At 52.0% G+C, this 18,007-nt stretch overlaps 1 protein-coding gene across 8 annotated transcripts in view; it reads left to right on the forward strand.

Moving 5' to 3' along the window:
- Nucleotides 1-17,704, forward strand: part of ARNT2 (aryl hydrocarbon receptor nuclear translocator 2) — a 193,105-nt gene extending 175,401 nt beyond the window's left edge. For 4 of the 8 annotated variants that reach the window (XM_027521390.1, XM_027521386.1, XM_027521385.1 and 1 more), the window contains exons 16-19: nt 2,458-2,596; nt 3,320-3,485; nt 11,156-11,321; nt 13,623-17,704. In XM_027521390.1, the coding sequence (XP_027377191.1) occupies nt 2,458-2,596; nt 3,320-3,485; nt 11,156-11,321; nt 13,623-13,785 (634 nt within the window). In that variant the 3' untranslated portion in view covers nt 13,786-17,704. The remainder of the gene's footprint in view (nt 1-2,457; nt 2,597-3,319; nt 3,486-11,155; nt 11,322-13,622) is intronic. The other 4 variants (XM_027521387.1, XM_027521383.1, XM_027521388.1 and 1 more) reach the window with 4 other exon arrangements.
- Nucleotides 17,705-18,007: the final 303 nt, after the last annotated feature.

Below are 18,007 nucleotides of genomic sequence, written 5' to 3' on the forward strand. Positions count from 1 at the left end.
AGATGGCTCAGTGGTAAAGAACCCACCTGCCAGTGCAGGAGATGTAGGTTCAATCCCTGGGTCAGGTAGACCCCCTGGAGAAGGAAGTGGCAACCACTCCAGTATTCTTGCCTGGAGAATCCCGTGGACGGAGGAGCCTGGTGGGCTACAGTCCATAGGGTCTCGAAGAGTCACAGATGACTGAGCACACACACACATTTGTATGCCAGGGCCAGGCTGAGGGGTCCGGGAGCTCCAGTTCCGACCTGCAAGCCCTTGATGAGCCACCATAAATACAAAGTGTTGGTTGCTCTTTCTTGGATGTGAAAGGTGCCAGCCACTGTGTTTGCAGAGGTGCCTGCCATGGAGAAGGGAGTGAGGTAGCTCTAGCCAGGACAGACCTAGGGACACCTGACAGGGCAGCAGAAAGTACCCTGCCCCTCGGTTTCTAGAGGCCACAGCGAACTCCAAGGGGGAGAGGACCACTCAGCCCACCACGCCTGGGGTCTCAGCCTAAAGGACGGCTCATGGGAGGTATAAGTAGGATGTTGTGCTTCCAGGGTTGGTTCTTAGCATCAGGGGTCTCTTGTAAGTCACTGAGGAAGCCAGCAACACCACCAGGGATGGGGCCTGGCTCCAGGGGCTCCCAGGGCAGCAGGAGCAGGGGCTGGGGAGCTCGGCTAGGGCACAGACACCTTCAGGGAGGGTGGTGGGCACTTGTGGTAGCCATTGGGTACCCCCAGACCCACTAGCAGAAGCATCTCAGACCCATGCCTGGTGGGATGGGGCTCCCCAAGCAGCCCAGCCTCTGGCTGACTTGGCCAGAGCTGAATGTCCAGTTGAGAATCAGGCAGGGACCAAGACTGGGCAGGTGGACCAGCCACCCCGGGAACAGGTCCCAGCCAGGATGGCCCTCACCAAGGGTCAGTGGACTGACTTCAGGGGAGGCAGCAGGTGGTCAGCAGCAGCACCATGAGACATTAACCCCTGAGGTCATAGAGTAGCTCTGCCAGCCCCGCAGCTGGGCTGTAGTAGATGGTGACTTGTTCTGAGTCTCTGGGGAACTCTTTCCTGGAGCAGCTACTCTCTAGTCTGGGGATGGGAGGACAAGATGGTGGCCCCCTGTGAGCTGCCCCTGAGACATAATCCCTGCTGGTCACCTGGCTCTGCGGAGCACTGGCCAAGGCTCCAGGCTCTTCCCCTGCTGCTGGTTACTCACCCACTCAGCACATGGTGACCTGCTGTAGTTCCATGCCAGACCCGCCTAGGCCTGTGTTCATCGAGTCCTTGTAACACTTGGCTTCCCCCTCTCCCTCCCCACCCCCTGCCATCTGGACAGAGGGCAGCCAGGATGGAGCAGAGGTGAGGAGGGCTAGCCAGGCACAGCATGGTGGGGGCAGGGGGAGGGGGAGGCCCAGAAACAAAACAGCAGATGGCCACCTGCTGCAAGGGCAGGTGCACAGGCATCAGGATTGTGCTGAGCGGAGTCCAGGGACGGGAGACATGGGGACTCCTGGAGTCTGGGAGGAAAAGAATGAGATGAATCTATCAGTCTTGACTACTGTGCTCGACTTGGGAGTTTGGACTCATCACTGGGACGACTCATGGTAGAAGAGGGGCTTGAGGAAACAAGGTCCTGGAGAAAGTTTGTGATGACAGGGGTGTAAGGGGTGGAGTGGAGGAGTTGAGGCTGCAGGCAGGTGCTTAGAACAGATGGTCCAGCCAGAGATGCTGAGTCTGCACCAGCTGTTGTCACTGAAACAGAAGAAGGGACCAGTCCCCTTGTGGAGCCTGGCATTGGGGAGGCTCTCACTAGATCACTGGTCTATAGAACGAATGGGTTAATTAGTTAAAAGAGTGGCACGAAGCTGTAAGCTTGTAGGACGGCCAGTTTCCTGTACATCTGCAGGGCCTGAGCTGGATTGAGTGGGAAGGGACATGGGATGAGTGGCACTGAGCCCTTGGCAGGATGGCACAGCTGTGGCTGCACGTCCCTAAGTTTGTCCCCCACCCAAGTCCTGCTGTGGTCCCACGGGCCCTGTGCACCAGGGCACCTTTCCTGGGGTCCACAGCACTCCTGCCAGCTCTCCAGTCAGTGCTGTGAGGGCAGCCAGGGCCAAGCGGTGGAGGAGACCCCCGCCACCCCAATAGAGAACGGTGATCAGAAAAGGCCCCGAGGTCACTTACACACATCAAGAGGGAGATGGGAAAGGAGCCCTGTGTTAAGTGAGGAAGGGATCTCAGGAGTGAAGTTCCTCTTAATCATGGTTAGTGCAGGAATTTTTTTTTGTGGCTGTGCTGTGTCTTCATTGTGGCACTGTGGCGTCTCTAGTTGTGGCACACAGGCTTAGTTGCCCCTAGGCACATGGGATCTCAGTTCCCTGGCCAGGGATGGAACCTGAGCCCCCTGTGTTGGAAGGTGGAGTCTTACCGCTGGATCACCAGGAAAGTCCCATGGTGCTGTTTCTTCCTTCGCAGCTCTGCCGTGGTGCACGTGCCTGGAGTGAACGACATCCAGTCCTCATCCTCAACAAGTCAGAACATGTCCCAGATCTCCAGGCAGCTCAACCAGAGTCAGGTGGCCTGGACAGGAAGCCGTCCGCCCTTTCCAGGACAGGTATGGTCGTCAGCAAGGGTATTGCCCCAGGTCCCCAGAGGGCGCAGAGCACCTGAGCTGTGCTCTCTGGGAATCCCGGCTCTGAGAACAAGTCAGCGCATGGAGCTGGAGCTGACTGCCTCAACCACGGCCAGGCTCCAAGGAGCATGGAGGCAAAGGGTACTTTGATAACCAGGTACCCATCAATGGTACCAAGTCTGTTTTCACAGCATTTTCTCCCAGCAGTCTGGAGGCAACTCTGGGGAACCAGGGGAGGGGACAGGCACTCAGAGACCGTCCATCAGGAGCAAGCCCCTCAGCACTCAGAACCTCAGTTCCCTTGGCCCCGGAGTGCATGAGGTCGTCAACCTGGGGACACACCTGCCTCCCTGTTGTCACTTTGGGGACATCTGTATCCTGGACTGGTAGAGTCCTTGCCAAGGTCCCCCCTTCCTCTGCCAAGGAAGGGAGAGGACTTAGATCACTGAGTCCCTGGAGGGCAATTTCAACCAGACCCTGAAGATCCAGGACCTGAGTCCTGTTTCTTGGGCCAGCACATGTTGGCCTGATCCTGGGCATGGTGCCCAGCAGGCCAGGAGGCCACTGGAGTCACTATCAGCCCAGAGCAGGGCTGCCAGTGTAGGCTGGACCTGCGCGTGACAGTGACCAACCGGGGCCATGGAGGGTGTGGGGAGGGGGCCTGCTGGTGATGCTGGCCCTCTCTTCGCTTTGTCCTGATTGTAGCAACTCCCCTCGCAGTCCAGCAAGACTCAGTCTTCTCCCTTTGGGATCGGAACAAGCCACACATATCCTGCAGACCCCTCGTCCTACAGCCCTCTCTCCAGTCCGGCTACCTCCTCGCCCAGCGGGAATGCCTACTCCAGTCTGGCCAACAGAACTCCAGGCTTCGGTAGGTGGGGACAGAGGGGAAGAATTCCTGGGAGAGCCAGCTAAGATCATTTCTGAACATTCTGGTGTGGGAGTCTGAGCCCTGGGCTCTCAGAACCCTGGTACCAGGTCTAGAGATTTCCAAATTCTCTCTGGCCATCAGGAGGCCAGTGGTGTCCCTAAGGGACTTGCTGCCTAGACCTTGGCTTTGTAGATTGACTTTATCATTGTCAAGGCTCTGGGTCTCCTGTGCACTGATGTCATCTGAGTACTATTTTAACCATTTATGGCCCTTGGCAAGGACTTTTAGATCACCCAAGTCAAAAACCCTATACAGTAAGTCCCCTACTTATGAATGAGTTCTGTTCCAAGAGTGCATTAATAAGTCCAACAAAATTAGCCTAGATATCCAATTAACACAACTGGCTATATAGTACTGTACTGCCATAGATTTATAATACTTTTCATACAAATAATACATAAAAACAAACCAAAAAAAAGCAAGCATTTTTAATCTTACAGTTCCATACCTTGAAAAGTACAGTAGTGTAGTACAATAGCTGGGCATATTTGCATCTTTGAAAGTTTTTATATAGGGAACTTACTGTGATCTTGTTTCAAAAAGCTGGGAAAGTATGGGTCATAGGGATGATGCATTGCATCAATAAATTGTGTACATGATAAACATCGTAAAGTTCGCTCTCTTTTTAATATTACAAGAGGGATCCTATCCCATGGAAGAACACTTTGCTTAGCTTTGTTTGCACAACTTCAGGCTCTAAAGGGTTAACCGTCTGCTCCCTCTGGTGGACTTCCCAGGAGCCCCTGCCACTGCTCACCCTGCGGGTGTTTAAATGACCCACTCCGTGTGTCTGCCAGGGTCTGAGTCCCACGTCACAGAGCAGGAACTCAGAAAGGATCCTGGTGCTGGCAAGAAGCCTGAGCTGGTGTCCCCTTCCTGCAGGGCTGTCTGTGGAGACAGTCATGCTCAGGGGGCATTTCCTTTCCAGAATCATCATTCTCAGGCAAGCCTGAAGCAGACACCTGCGTTTCCATTTGAGCTGCAAGTGTCCTTTTAGGGCTATGTCAGCTTTAGGAAGTGTGTGGCGCCTTGCCCCTGGCCCACACCTGAGTTGTCAGCTGCCCCCACCCTCTGTCCAACCCCACCGCTAGTAGCAGCACTTCTGGCCCCGCAGCCCCAGGTCTGGGGGTTGGGCAAGCATTTCCCAACCCTTTATCTGTCCCTCCCCCTCAGATTCAGGTGTCTCTCTGCATGAATCCCATAGACTTGTAGCAGGTTCTCACACTCAGCCTTTAAATATCCTTGCCAGATGATATGGTGAGTTTAGAAGCACAGTCCCCTGTTTCAGGAAGGAGAGGCCCTTCCTGAAAGGCAGCTGCTTTCAAGCCAGCCAGGAGCTCAACTTGGACCCACCCTGAGGTTGGAGGTCCCTGGTTCCCAGGAGGGCCCCCTGCTCGCTGCATGTGGAGAGACACCACCCCTATGACCAGTCTGAGCACACTTGGCATGCAGGCACCTAGTCCTTCCTGGGAGCACAGGGCCCACCGGGCACTGACCTACTTGCTGGCCCTCCTGATGCCAGGCCCTGTGCTGAGCCCTGGGAGGAGACTCGGCTCTGACCAGGTAGAAGGTCACAGTGCAGACACCGAGGCAGGGGAGAGAGACAGCTACAGAGAGGCCGGCAAGCCAGTGCTGGAGGTGCAACAGCCAAGTCTGTTGGAAGCAAGTGGGGGAGTCAAGAGAGGCTCCCAGGAGAGTCAGCATTCCCCCTGGTATGGCCTAGAAGTATCTCAGGGCGGCCCTAACAAGAAATGAAGGGATGCCACCCCCTGCCCCAGCGACTAGAGCCTTTAGCTCTGTGCCTCTGTCTGGTCTCCACTTACCGAACGCTGGGCTCTGAAGTGCAAATGGAGGTGGAACACAGGAAGGACAGAGCCAGGGGCTGAGGCTGCCACACAACTCTCTGACCAAGAGCAGGACTGCACAAACGGGGCTCCAGGCTAAGCAGCCACTGTTACAGCTGCCATGCAGCTAGCTTACTTCGGATGATGATAATATTGTAATAATTATGATAGCAGCTCACTCACACCGCATACTGACTTTGTGCTCAATGCTTTACACACTTGAATTTATTTAAAGCTCATGGAGGGCTTCCCAGGTGGTGCTAGTGGTTAAAGAACTCACCCGTTGGCCAGTGCAGGAGACATAAGAAAAACAAGTTCGATCCCTGAGTTGGTAAGATCCCTTGGAGTAGGAAATGACAACCCGCTCCAGTTTTCTTGCCTGGGAAGTCCCATGGACAGAGGAGCCTGGCAGACTACAGTCCATAGGGTCACAAAGAGTGAGGCACGACTTAGCGACTGAGCATGCACACACATACATATGCCTTCTGAGATGGCCCGCACCCTGTCTGTGAAGTGTGTCTCTCTAAAAAGGTCTGCTTCTTACCTATCAGAAAAGAAAGAAATGTCTCTAGACGTTACCTCCAGGATGGCGGGTAAGGGCAAAATCACCCATGCCTGAGAACCACTGAGCTAAACCCAACCACTTAGGACCTCTGAATGAGACTTCAGGTAAACCTTGAGTCTTAATGCACTTTCCAAATCAAATGAATCTCACCAAAATTATTAGTTAGCAAAAGCTGAAAAGAGAACATTGAGTGCCAATAATTTTTTAAGGAAGTTGTCATCCCCTTTGTCTACAGTCTAGAAATTGACAAGCTCCCCAAGATTCTGACTCTTGCTGTGAAAGCCCACCCAGTCGGCCCAGATGGTAGCAACCTACTCGTATATTCTGTTTGGAATCCCTGGGCTGGCAGGTGGCCCAGGCATCCAGCCAGGGGATGTAGCAGCCTAGGTCTTACGCAGGCAGCCCACAGAACACAAGAAGCACGGCGTGGCTGGAACCCATGCTTAAGGTTTGCAGTCACACACGTGGTTTTCGGATCGATGAAGCAACACTGGGGCTTTTTCCAGAAAGAGGCTTGTAGGTACATATCCTGGGGGCAGGCCACAAACATGCCCTGTTTATGGTCTGTGGTACTGGTCAGTCAGGGCCAGGGTTTAGTCTAAGACCCCACAGGGCTCTATCATCCTGGGGAGGTTATGTTGTAGTTATTACTCATTCTTTAATCAGAGAGGTCACTGATGCAGCTCAGAAAAAAGTGTCAGGAGCAGAGACTGCATGGAGGGCTTTCCCCTTTAACTGTCCCACCACATGACGGGTGAGGTCATCTTCTAGATTGTCGGTGGATATAACTTCCTCCAGGAAGATGCAGATTGGCTTAAGTCTCACAGCCCTGTCCTTCCAATTGCCTGTGCTTCCCTTATAAGCAGTCTTAACAGTTTCAATTGGGCTTCACTGCTGGTTCAGCAATACAGAATCCACCTGCCATGCAGGAGACCTGGATTCAATCCCTGAGTTGGGAAGATCCCCTGGAGAAGGAAATGGCAGCCCACTCCAGTATTCTTGCCTGGGAAGTCCCATGGACAGAGGAGACTGGTGGGCTACAGTCCATGGGGTTGCAAAGAGTCAGACATGACTGAGCGACTAAACAAACAACAATTCCAATTGCCTAGTTACTCATCTGTCTTTCTCAATGAATTGGACCATTGCAACCCACTGCATCACCAGCCACTGCTCAGTGTCGGGTACATAGCATTCACTATGAAAACTATTTATCAAATCAATGCACTTGGGCTTCAGCATCAGACAGATCTCGGTTCAAACCCTGGCTCTGGTATTCATAAGCTAAATGAGTTGGGCACATTTCCTGACATCTTTGAGCCCCAGTGTCTTCATCTGAAAAATGTGGAAGATGGACTCATCTCTTAGCGTCAGAGTGAAGAAGAAATTAAAGAATGTCTAAAAAGTATCCCGAGGGATGCCTAGCACCTAGTCAGTACTCCAAAAATACCAAGCCCTTTCCCTGCTTCCTTAGCTAGCTTATGCGGTTTCTAAAGCAAACCAGTTCTTCCCTGGTGGTCCAGTGGTTAAGACTCCACATGCCCAGTGCAGGGAGCATGGGATTGATCCCTGATTGAGGAGCTAAGATCTCCTGTGCCACGCAGCAGGGTCATAAATAAATAGGCATACCCTGTAACAGTATTAACTATTTAGTCATCATGTTGCATTTACATCCCTATAAAAATAAATAAATGAATAAAGCAATCCAGTTCATTAATTTTTTTTTCTATTGCACGCAGTTAAGAAAAGTACTTCCCTTCCCAGAAGTTTAAGAATTTTTGTTCTGAAATTTTGTCTTGTTCATGAATACAACCACCCCCAGACACAAGTTGGGGAAGCTAGTCTTCCTCTAATCCTCCCCCTCCACCCCCCTCCCCTGGCTCTGGCTATCACCAAGGAAGACTGATGAGAAGATGGGTATTAGCTTCATTATAAATTGGTGATATCCAGGAAGCCTCCAGTGGGAATAGAAGTGAAAGTGTATAGAGCGTTCTTATTTCTTCCTCCTTTGCTCCTCTTTCCTTCCTTCATTCTTGCCTTCAGCAGATACTTTGTAAAATTTACTTGGCTGTGTGGGATCTTAGTTGTGGCATGTAGGATCTAGTTCCCTGACCAGGGATTGAACCTGGACCCCCTGCATTGGGAATGCAGACTCTTAGCCACTGGACCAGAGGGAAATCCCAGCAGATACTTCTGCTTTATTCCAGGCACTGTACTCCGTGAAGCCTGGAACAGACGTTTTAATAGATAAGGTCCCTGGCCTTAAGTTACTCACATCTGGGGATGAGTCATCTTAGCGTGAAGGGCACCATCCTGAGAGACAGCACAAGTGCCACAGGCCAACTGAGGACAGAGCATGGAGTCAGTCGTTCAAGGTCACATTCGATCAGGTCTCGGAGTACAGGTAGAATCCTGCAGGCGCAGAGCAGGGGGAGGACGCACACGCCAGAGAGAACACAGGTACAGCGACACCAAGCCAGTCATCCCTGAATACATGAGGATAGCCCTCATTGTCTGCCCCAGCCCCACCTTCAGCAGAGGTGCCTGTGTCCATCCATCCTCTGTCCCAGCAGCAGATGGCCCAGCTCGTGCTCAACCTCAGGGCCTCCAGGACGGGGTGGGTATCTGACCAGTGGGGCTTCCATCACTGCTCCAGCTGGGGCTGCTGCACATTTTTTAAGCATTTTATTTACTTATTTATTTATTGCTATGCCGTGTCTTTGTTGCCACATGTGGGCTTTCTCTAGTTGGAGCAAGCAGGGGCTACTCTTTGGTTGCAATGCACAGGGTTCTCATTGCAGTGGCTTCTCTTGTCTTGGAGCACAGTCTCTAATGTGCACGGGCTTCAGTGGTTATGGCCCTGTGGCATGGGGGATCTTCCCAGACCAGGGATCAAACCCAGTTCCCCTGCACTGGCAGGCAGGTTCTTAACCACTGGACACCCAGGGAAGTCCTATGCATTTAATATTGCTACAGTTTTGAACCAGGACTGTTCTAGATTGTTCTATTCACAAATCATGGCAACCCACTCCAGTGTTCTTGCCTGGGAGATCCTATGGACAGAGGAGCCTGGCAGGCTACAGTTCATGGGGTCACCAGAGTCGGACACGACTTAGCAACTAAACCACCACCATTCCCAAACCGGGCCAGGGGACATGATTCTATGAAAAAGTTGTCCCTGGCCCATGGAATATCGTGAGAGAGTGTTCGGGAAAGGCATTTCAGCAAAGCCAGATGCATTTGTTTAAACAACAAAATCCTGTATGCACAGTAGATTTAACTCCTTCTTGTGTGCAATCAGGAATTGTATCCTTACCTGAGTTTCTGGATCCCTTTACCAACTGTGATCACGCAGAGCTTGAAAGGTGCCGTGGTGAACCATTCAAGGGAGTATATGTTTTATTAAAGCCCTTCATGTCTCAGGCAGTAGGTGAGATGTGAGAGAGAAAGGGATTGACTCTTCCCTTTGAACACCATCTAAACTACCACCCAAGATGAACCCAGTGCCCACTTATCAAGTGGGGAGTGGGGTCGCCCATGGTCAGAACAACTGTTGAAGAACAAGTAGGGCCAAGATGGGACCTGTTCTGCTCTATAGAGCTGGACAGTGAGCCTGTCACCTCCAAAATGTCATTGAATGGTTTGGAACAAGGAAAAGTGCCTGCAGTTTTTAATATGCCTTAGGATAAACCAACCCTGGTAGACTTAAAAAATAGTCACAACCTGAAAGTTGAGAATTATGTTTTATTTGATGGGACTGGGCTTCCCTGATGGTTCAATGATAAAGAATCCTCCTGGCAATGCAGGAGACCAGGGTTGGATCCCTGGGTTGAGAAGATTCCCTAGAGTAGGAAATGGCAACGCACTCCAGTATTCTTGCCTGGAAAATTCCATGGACAGAGGAGCCTAGCAGGTTACAGTCCATGGGGTTGCAAAGAGTCAGACATGACTGAGCATGCACAGGATTTAGGACTTCAAGCCTGTGAGGCAGCATTTCAAGTAACCCTTAGAGAACTGGTCAGAGGAGGTGAGGGGAGAAGCCAGGTGATATAGAAGTTTTGCAACAAAGGGCAGGTAGTCTGAACACCAAAAGATTATTGTTAAAGAAGACCAGATAGCCAGGTTAAGGAATTTAGCACTTTTCCATGTATGGGAAGATACAAGAGTCTGGGCTCACTGAAATCATTCCTTTGATGTACACCTCAGCTATCTGGGGCCAGTATCCTGTTTTCACATCCTGAGTTTCCTCAAGGCTCCCAGTAGGGAGTGGCTGCAGACTGATGGCTGCTGGATGGCAGGTATTCTTTTCTTCCTCGGTTCCCTCAGGGCTCACCAGCTCCCCATCCATGGTGTCTGCAATTGCTGATGATTGTGACATCCTTGTTTACATATATGGCAGGAAATATTCCCTTTCTCGCCCCCTTGGGTTAATCTTTAAAATGTTTTAGGCAAAATTCTGCTCTTTTTTTCTAAGTTTTGTTTTTCCACCAGGTATTTTTTGTAAATTGTGGACAGAGCAAGGTCGCTCTTGTTCACAAATTTATCTGGCAATTCCCACAAAGAGACCTATCTCCTTGTCTAAGCTGTACCCAAATGCCTTACCTCTCAAACTAGTGGTGCTGAGAAACACTCTGCTAAAGAGACGGGCAGAAAGAGCTATGGCTCTTGGCCCCCGTGGAAGGACCTTCATGGAATGCCATGTGTGGCTTCAGCTGAGTTACCCAGAAGGCAGTGAGGCTGGTGGAGGTCAAGTTTTGCTGAGTGAGGCTCTTCTACTGGCAGGACAGGGTTCCTTTAAAGAGCAGCCTGTGAGCTGGGGTATCTGGAGTGGCAGAGACTGCATATCCATTCTCCTGCACATCTAGGAGATGGCTTCTCGGCCACAGACATGCCTCCAGCAGTGATCATGAAGGACTGAGGGCTGTAAGACTTTACCCTGGCAGATACGCTCGGGGAGAACCACCCTCACTGCCCAGTACCCGCACCATCTGGCAGAGAGCTCCTGTTTCTCTTTCACCCATCCAGCCCTCGGGTGCCAAACCAGCTTCTTATCTGTCAGCCAGCATGAGGCAGAGGGGGACAGCGAGCACTGTCAGCCCGCTCTGGATGGAGTGCGGGGGTCCTCTGGGCTGTAGTGGTTCTTGGGTCTCCTGAAGTCATGGGCTGGGTTTTAAAGGAAGTGTCCTCTATGTCGGATCTTTCAGCTGAGAGCGGACAGAGTAGCGGGCAGTTCCAAGGGCGGCCCTCGGAAGTTTGGTCGCAGTGGCAAAGCCAGCACCACGGACAGCAGAGCGGTGAGCCGCACTCCCACCAGCAGCCCGGTCAGACTGAAGTGTTCCAGGTAAATCAGCGAGCACCGCCTTCTCGTAGGTACCCGCGCCTTCTCTCTGCTTCCTTTCCCCCTCGGTCTCTGCCTCCCTGCTGTAGCACCGACTGCTGATAGAGATTGTGAGTTCTGGCCCCTCCCGGGAAGGTCATAGCCCCAACTCCAGGGGCTCCAGGAGGAGAAAGAGGCGAGGCTCCCTTCTTGAGCCCCAGGCACGTATTGCTGATTGAAGCTGCCTGGGTGCCTTGCAACTCCTCCGTTGTTTGATCCAGCTGTCCTCAACCGTTTTGGCACCAGCAACCAGTTTTGTGGAAGACAGTTTTTCCACAGATAGTGGGAGGGGATGGTTTCGGAATGATTTAAGTGCATTACATTTATTGTGCATTTTATTTCTATTGTTATTACATCAGCTCCACCTCAGATCATCAGGCTTTGGATACCAGAGATTGGGGACCCCTGGTTTGAGCCATTCCCTAAGTGTGCAGCAGTAACAGATATCGCTGGCATACCACAGTGCAGGACTCAGCCCCCTTGGGTGTCAGAGCCCCACTTTCAGCCAGGAAAGTTCTCACTGGGAAGAGGCTCCAAGTGGGGTTGTGTCCCGTCCATCCTACCAGGTCTTCATGAGGGAGAAACACCTGATAACAAGAGCCCCAAGTGCCTTCTGTCACATTCCAGAGCCTGCCCCGCAAGGCGTGGCTGGAGCAGGGCTCACCTGGGACCCACAGGACTACAAAGCTCTCATGGGAGAGCTCTCCATTTACCCCACCCTCACCCCAAGCTGGGGCTTCCCTAGTGGCTCAGTGGAAAAGAATTCGCCTGCCAATGCAAGAGACGCGAGTTTGATCCCTGGGTCGGGAAGATCCCTTGGAGGAGGAAATGGCAACCCACTCCGGTATTCTTGCCTGGGAAATGCCGTGGACAGAGGAGCCTGGCAGGCCACAGTCCATGGGGTCACAAAGAGCTGGACATGACTTAGTGACTGAACAGCAGCAACGCCTCAAGCTCCTTTCCCACCAGTTCAAGCAGCACCTTCACAGGCAAAGCTGTAGAACCCAGGTCCCCAAAGAGACAAAATCCTTTTATACTTGCAGAGAGGTGCCTCACCCAGGCCCTCACCTGACCACCCCTGACCCATGATGACTATCCCCCCTTCCTCCATCCGTCATGCTGAGCCCTGGCCCCTCCTTATGCCTCACTGTCACCATTTAAGCAGATTTCCCTAACCTGGCTCTTCATGGTAACGATCCTAAAAGGAATTTTTGGTCAAATACATTTGTGAGACATGATTAAACAGTTATTCAGTTTCTTTTTTAAAAAATTAGAATATAATTGCTTTACAATGTTGTGTTAATTTCTGCTGTACAACAAAGTGAATCCGCCATGTTTACATGTTTACATGTATCTCCTTCCTCTTGAGCCTGCCTCCCACCCTGCCATCCCACTGCTTTAGGTCATCATAGAGCTGAGCTTCCTGCGCTATATGGCAGCTTCCCAATAGCCCTCTGTTTTACACGTGGTGGTATATATAGGTCAATGCTACTGTCTCAGTTTGTCCCACCTTCTCCTTCCCTTGCTCTGCCCACTCGTCTATTCTCTACATCTGCATCTCTATTCCTGCCCTGCAGATAGGTTCATCTGTATGACTACAGGACTTAACAGAGCCTTTATGTACTAATGATGACTGAGGGTTTACAGAAGGGCAGCAAAGTACACCTCGTTTCCCAAACTCATTTGTCCGCAGAATTCTTTTCTCCCAGAGTGTCTCGTGGGCCAAGAATTGGACACAGCACACTTTGGGGAAATTGCCATAAAGGATTGAAATATAGCTCTGCCCATTTTCTGGATGGGTAGTCTGAGTCCCAGAGAACTTGAAGGACTCGTGAAAGGTGAAGTCTAACCCCACAGGGATTTGGCCTTGTCCTCGATGTACACGGTGAAGACAGCCCACTCAGTTCTCCTTACACATAGCCCTCCTGCCCTTCCCTGCATCGCAGTGCTGTCGTATCTTGATTGTCGGTTGTGTATATAACTTGCTTGGTACCAAACTGGTACCAGTGGGCCTCTTGTGCACCCTGTGTCCTGGCTAGGCTTTAAACAGACAGAGCTTCCTGCTGCAATGACATCTCCCAGGACGCAAAGCTACCCAGGGTCTCAGACATTGGAGGAACCCAGCAGAGCATCTGTCAGATGGTGGGGGCGGTGGGGAGGGTACGTGTTCCCAGGCTGCCCTGTTGGAGAGATGCCGTGAGGGTGGCGGGCAGGCTGGGCTCCTGGGACGTGCCACTGCCCAGGAGAATGAGGGATGAGCCGACTCCCCTGCGCTCTTTTCCTCTCTCCTGCAGGACATGCTGCCCATGCCCGGAGATCCAACCCAGGGGACCGGCAACTATAACATTGAAGATTTTGCCGACCTGGGCATGTTCCCGCCGTTTTCGGAGTAGCTGCGGGCAAAGCCAGGCTTCACAGAGCAGTGTCCCCCCTGCTGTGACGTCGACGCCATCGTGAATGGGGGCCCCCCTTACCCAGCTTGTCCTGTGGCAGGACCCCCCCCCAGCAGAAGACACCTCATTTCCCCCCGCCCCCGCCGTGTTCCCCCTGCCACTGTCGCATTGCTCAGCTTCTAACCCTCAGCAGTGGCTGCTCCGCCACCAAACAGGAGCCTGGTAGACGTCAGGGGTGGGTTTATTTATTGTATTTTACTTGTGTGTGCTTGGGAGGCCGACCCATTGGGTTCCTAAAATCTGGTTGTGAATAATCTCCTATCGGACAATTTGTGTCTATGTAAAGTTCACTTACAGCCCAGAGAGCCCAAGCAGCATGCCCAGGCCTGCCCTGGAAGCTGGAATCTGGTTTCTCCTGGCTTCTAACTTCTGTGTCCGCATGGGGCTCAGGGAGTAGTGGGGAGAGAGGGCACAAAGCCTGTGTTCTCAGAGCTGGAGGTGAGCAGCCGAGGACCCCCAGGTGGACGCCGGCTCCTCTGTCTCCTGGCTCAGCCGCATCTATCCGTCCGTCCATGTTGCCATGAGGCGTGTACTTTGTGCCACGTAATGTGAATCCTTGTCCTGAAGGATGTGCTGTGCCCGTGTCTGTCGTGTGTGGCAAGAGCGAGTGTCTAGAATCCAGGGTGTGTGGTGGAGGTGGAGCCCTGGCCAAGCTGAGGAGGACACCCTGACCAGAGGGAGCCAGGCCTGGGGCCTGGGTTCCAGGCAGACAGGCTGAACTGAGCAGGCGGGCACTTGACGGCGACCCCAGGAGTCCCGGCCCAGAGCTGCTTGCTCTGCTAGGTCAGTTCTTCAGTCCAGGCAGGGGACAGCGGCTTCTCAGGAGGGGCAGAGGGCGGGTCTTCGAGGGAGAGGACTTGGGCTCCAGTTCTGGTTTTGCCACCGCCCCCCACCCCAGGTTGTCTCAAGACAGAGTGAGAGCTGACTTCTAGAAGCTTGCCTGGCTAACTTCTGAGCCCCTGGTCCCTGGCTTGTTGTTTCTCTCAGATCTGAGATGATTCCCCATTTTTACTTACCTCCACTCCATCCCGTGCCCTTTACAGTAAGGAAGGAAACTCCTGTGTCCTCTTCTTTTCCCAATGGTCCCCCTCCTGTCCTGCCTCCCTATCCCATCAGCTCACCGACACCCATAGGGAGACAGGCTACCTATCTGTGGCCACCTCGCGGCAGGCAGAGGAGCCCATGCCCCCTGCAGGCGCCTGGCTCGGAACAATCCTTGTACCCCTCCTCCTGGGGTTCTGAGGGGCCCGGCGGAGTGGAGTCGCTTCTGGGCTACCTGAGCCAGGAGTGAGCCCCATCTGCAGGAAGGAGCCACGTGGAGAGTGTTTGCTCTCATCCTCTGAAAACTGCATCAACCTCAGCGCTGGCCAGCATCCAGAGCGGATGGGCGTTCATTCTGGCCTGGGAAGCTCCAGCTGTTAAAGTCCAGCATTGTTCACGAGCTTACCCTTGGCTGGTAGCCAACTTTGTGTGATCCCAGGTCATGGGCTCTAAATTAAAACTGACCTGACAGTTTCTAGAGTGGTTTTTAATCTTCGTGTATATAGTGGCGATTGGATTTGGGGTTTAGACGCACGGATGTCATTTTTAACCTTTAGAAGCCTTTTGGTTCCTGGGATAATGGCAGGTGGCTGAACGTCCCCCGACCCTGACAGAACCAAGACCCAGAAGGGGCCTCCCCTGGGTGTGCCCCACTCCTGGGGTCACCTCTGCCCCCCCTGCAGCCTTGAACTTGTCCCAGACGGTAGACTTAATTATTTCCCAAGACACCAAAATAGCTTTTGGATCAAAGAATGGGTTCTTGGTGAAATGAAAACAGACTTCTTGTGACTTTGAGTCTATAAATTTGAGTTTGAGGGGGGAGGTATGTTTGTCTCTTCTGGTTTTGGAGGGAGTTTGGGGGTTTTCTAAGGTGCACACACTGATTGGCATGCTGACTGGGAGCCTGCCACCCACCCGGGCTGTACTGGGTGCTGAGGGGATGCAGGACAGAGGAGAACAGTCTTGCCCCCAGGACCATTCATCTACTTACACAATGTCTAGGATGAGGACCTCTCAGTTCTTAGTCCTAGTAGGCAAGGATTCGTGAGCAAATGAAAGCCAGATGTAATGGAGAGCATCATAACTAAACAGCCTTAACCTGACTTCCCTCGTGGTCCAGTGGTTAAGACTCTGAGCTTCCACTTCTGGGGCCTGAGTTCGATCCCTGGTCAGGGAACTAAGATCCTACACATAGCACAGTGTGGCCAAAAAGAAAATAAATAAGTAAGCCCACCTCCCCTCCCAGCTGTGTCCCAGGAGCCCTGGAGGGGTGTGTGGCTGCAGTGTGACTGGCAGTTTGAGTTTTCTGTTTTCTGTATTCCCCATTCCACGCTTTGATTGTGAGTGTTAGAAGCACCATGTGGCCACTCAGAAAACAGGGAGCACCCAGAGGACCACATGTCTGAGGGATGCTTTCTGCCCACCCCCCCCCCCCACACACACACACGAGGAATTTTGAGACAAATGAGCATTAAAGTCCTGGAGAGCCTAGTAATGCCAGTTTGTAGAAGCCTTGATCCTGCCCTGCCAGGAGACCAGGATGCCCATGGACCCTGCGTCAGCGTGGCCTTCAGCTCAACTTCCTTTCCTATTGGAGATGGACGAAAAGCTGGATTGGGAAGGGGAACAACACTAGGACTTTGGCTCCAGGACTCTCTTCCTCATTCACACCTCATCTTGCATCTCCCAGGCCTTCCAGTGGCTTCCTTTGGCTGAGCAAGCAGAAGGCTCTCCCCTCAAAAAGCCATGTGGTGGCTGCCTGAACCATTGGTGAGCACACAGACACAGCCACGCTGAGGCTTGGCCAAGGCTGGGTTAGTGACTGCGATGGTGGCTACAGGGGTTCTAGAACATTCTGCCTCTATATGCCTCCTACTGGCTTCATCTGTAGTTTTGGTTTCAGGGAGCAACAGAGCCATCACAGACACCCACATTCTTCTCTGCTTCCCAGTTGATCAAATTCACCCTTTTGTTGTTTCGTGAATACCTGTTGCAATGAGAATACTGATAGTTGATGGGACTGACGTTGAAGAGCATGACTCTCCTGAGTCCATAAGAGACTCTGTCCCCCAGACCAGCCACCCTTGACACTGTCAGTGCTGTGACCAGGCTCAGTCTAGAGATGAGTCAGGTCCCAGGGAAATGACCGTGTTCCCTTCCCTCTACGTCAGCCCCTGGACTAGCAGATGAGCCCTGAATCTCTACCCCCGCCCCCCCCCCACAACCTACCTGCTCCCTAACATTTATGACATAAGCAGGACCATGCTGGTCACTTAACAGCAGTAGCCAGTCATGAGTCAGGGTGGAAATGCTCCTTCCTTTACTGGGAAGTATGGGTTTGATCATTAAGTCGCTGTGTCCTGACTTGCCAGGGACAACCCAACTTGTCCATTCAGCCCTCTCTCCTGGCCAGATCTTCATCTTGGGTATGAAGGGATCTGACTGTCCTTTTCCTCGCTGCCTGTGGGCTGGGGCAGCTTGAGAGGCATCATGCTGGAATACCGGCACCTCTTCATGCATAGGTAGGTGTGCCTGGGTCTTGGGGCCAAAGACCGTGGAGTGGTGACCATGTGGAGGTGGAAAAAGGGAGGTTTTTCCACCTTTTATGGGAACAAGGCAGCCTGCTTCCGGTTAACAATCTCATTTTCCTCCAAAAACAAGATAATTCCCAGATGAGCTTCAGAGGACAGTTTCAGCACTTAATCGTTTCTCTTTTAACCTTTCTTCTTATGAATGTGAACTGTGCTGTGGATAAATCATTTGTATTTCTTGAATGTTCTCTATGACTAACAGTTATTAAGTCAGTTGTGTATATGTGTAACTAATGGAACTGCCTTTTAAAATTTCATTACAATAAAAATGACTTTGCTCTGAACACTGAATAGCCCAGGCCAGCTTTGTCACTGAAGAATTTATAGAACCTGCTCTTGAAGTTGAGTAGACGCTCTCATATTACTCTTCCTAAGGGCTGTGTTTTGTTGTCCCCAGAAAAGGGTGTAGAAAGCATGTATGCTAAAGAGTGACTGTCAGGGGATCTGGGTACATAAAATTTTAAAAGAAGCTAATAACTCTCAGCTTTGTGTGTTAGGCAAGGCTCTCTGGAAGGCTCTTTGCAAATGCTATTTTTGTGACCATTATTAACCTCTGCGATGTGGATATTACTCCTGGTTTATAGATTCAGATAT

Source organism: Bos indicus x Bos taurus, chromosome 21 (assembly GCF_003369695.1).
Source record: "Bos indicus x Bos taurus breed Angus x Brahman F1 hybrid chromosome 21, Bos_hybrid_MaternalHap_v2.0, whole genome shotgun sequence".
In the NCBI taxonomy this organism is placed as follows: domain Eukaryota; kingdom Metazoa; phylum Chordata; class Mammalia; order Artiodactyla; family Bovidae; genus Bos; species Bos indicus x Bos taurus.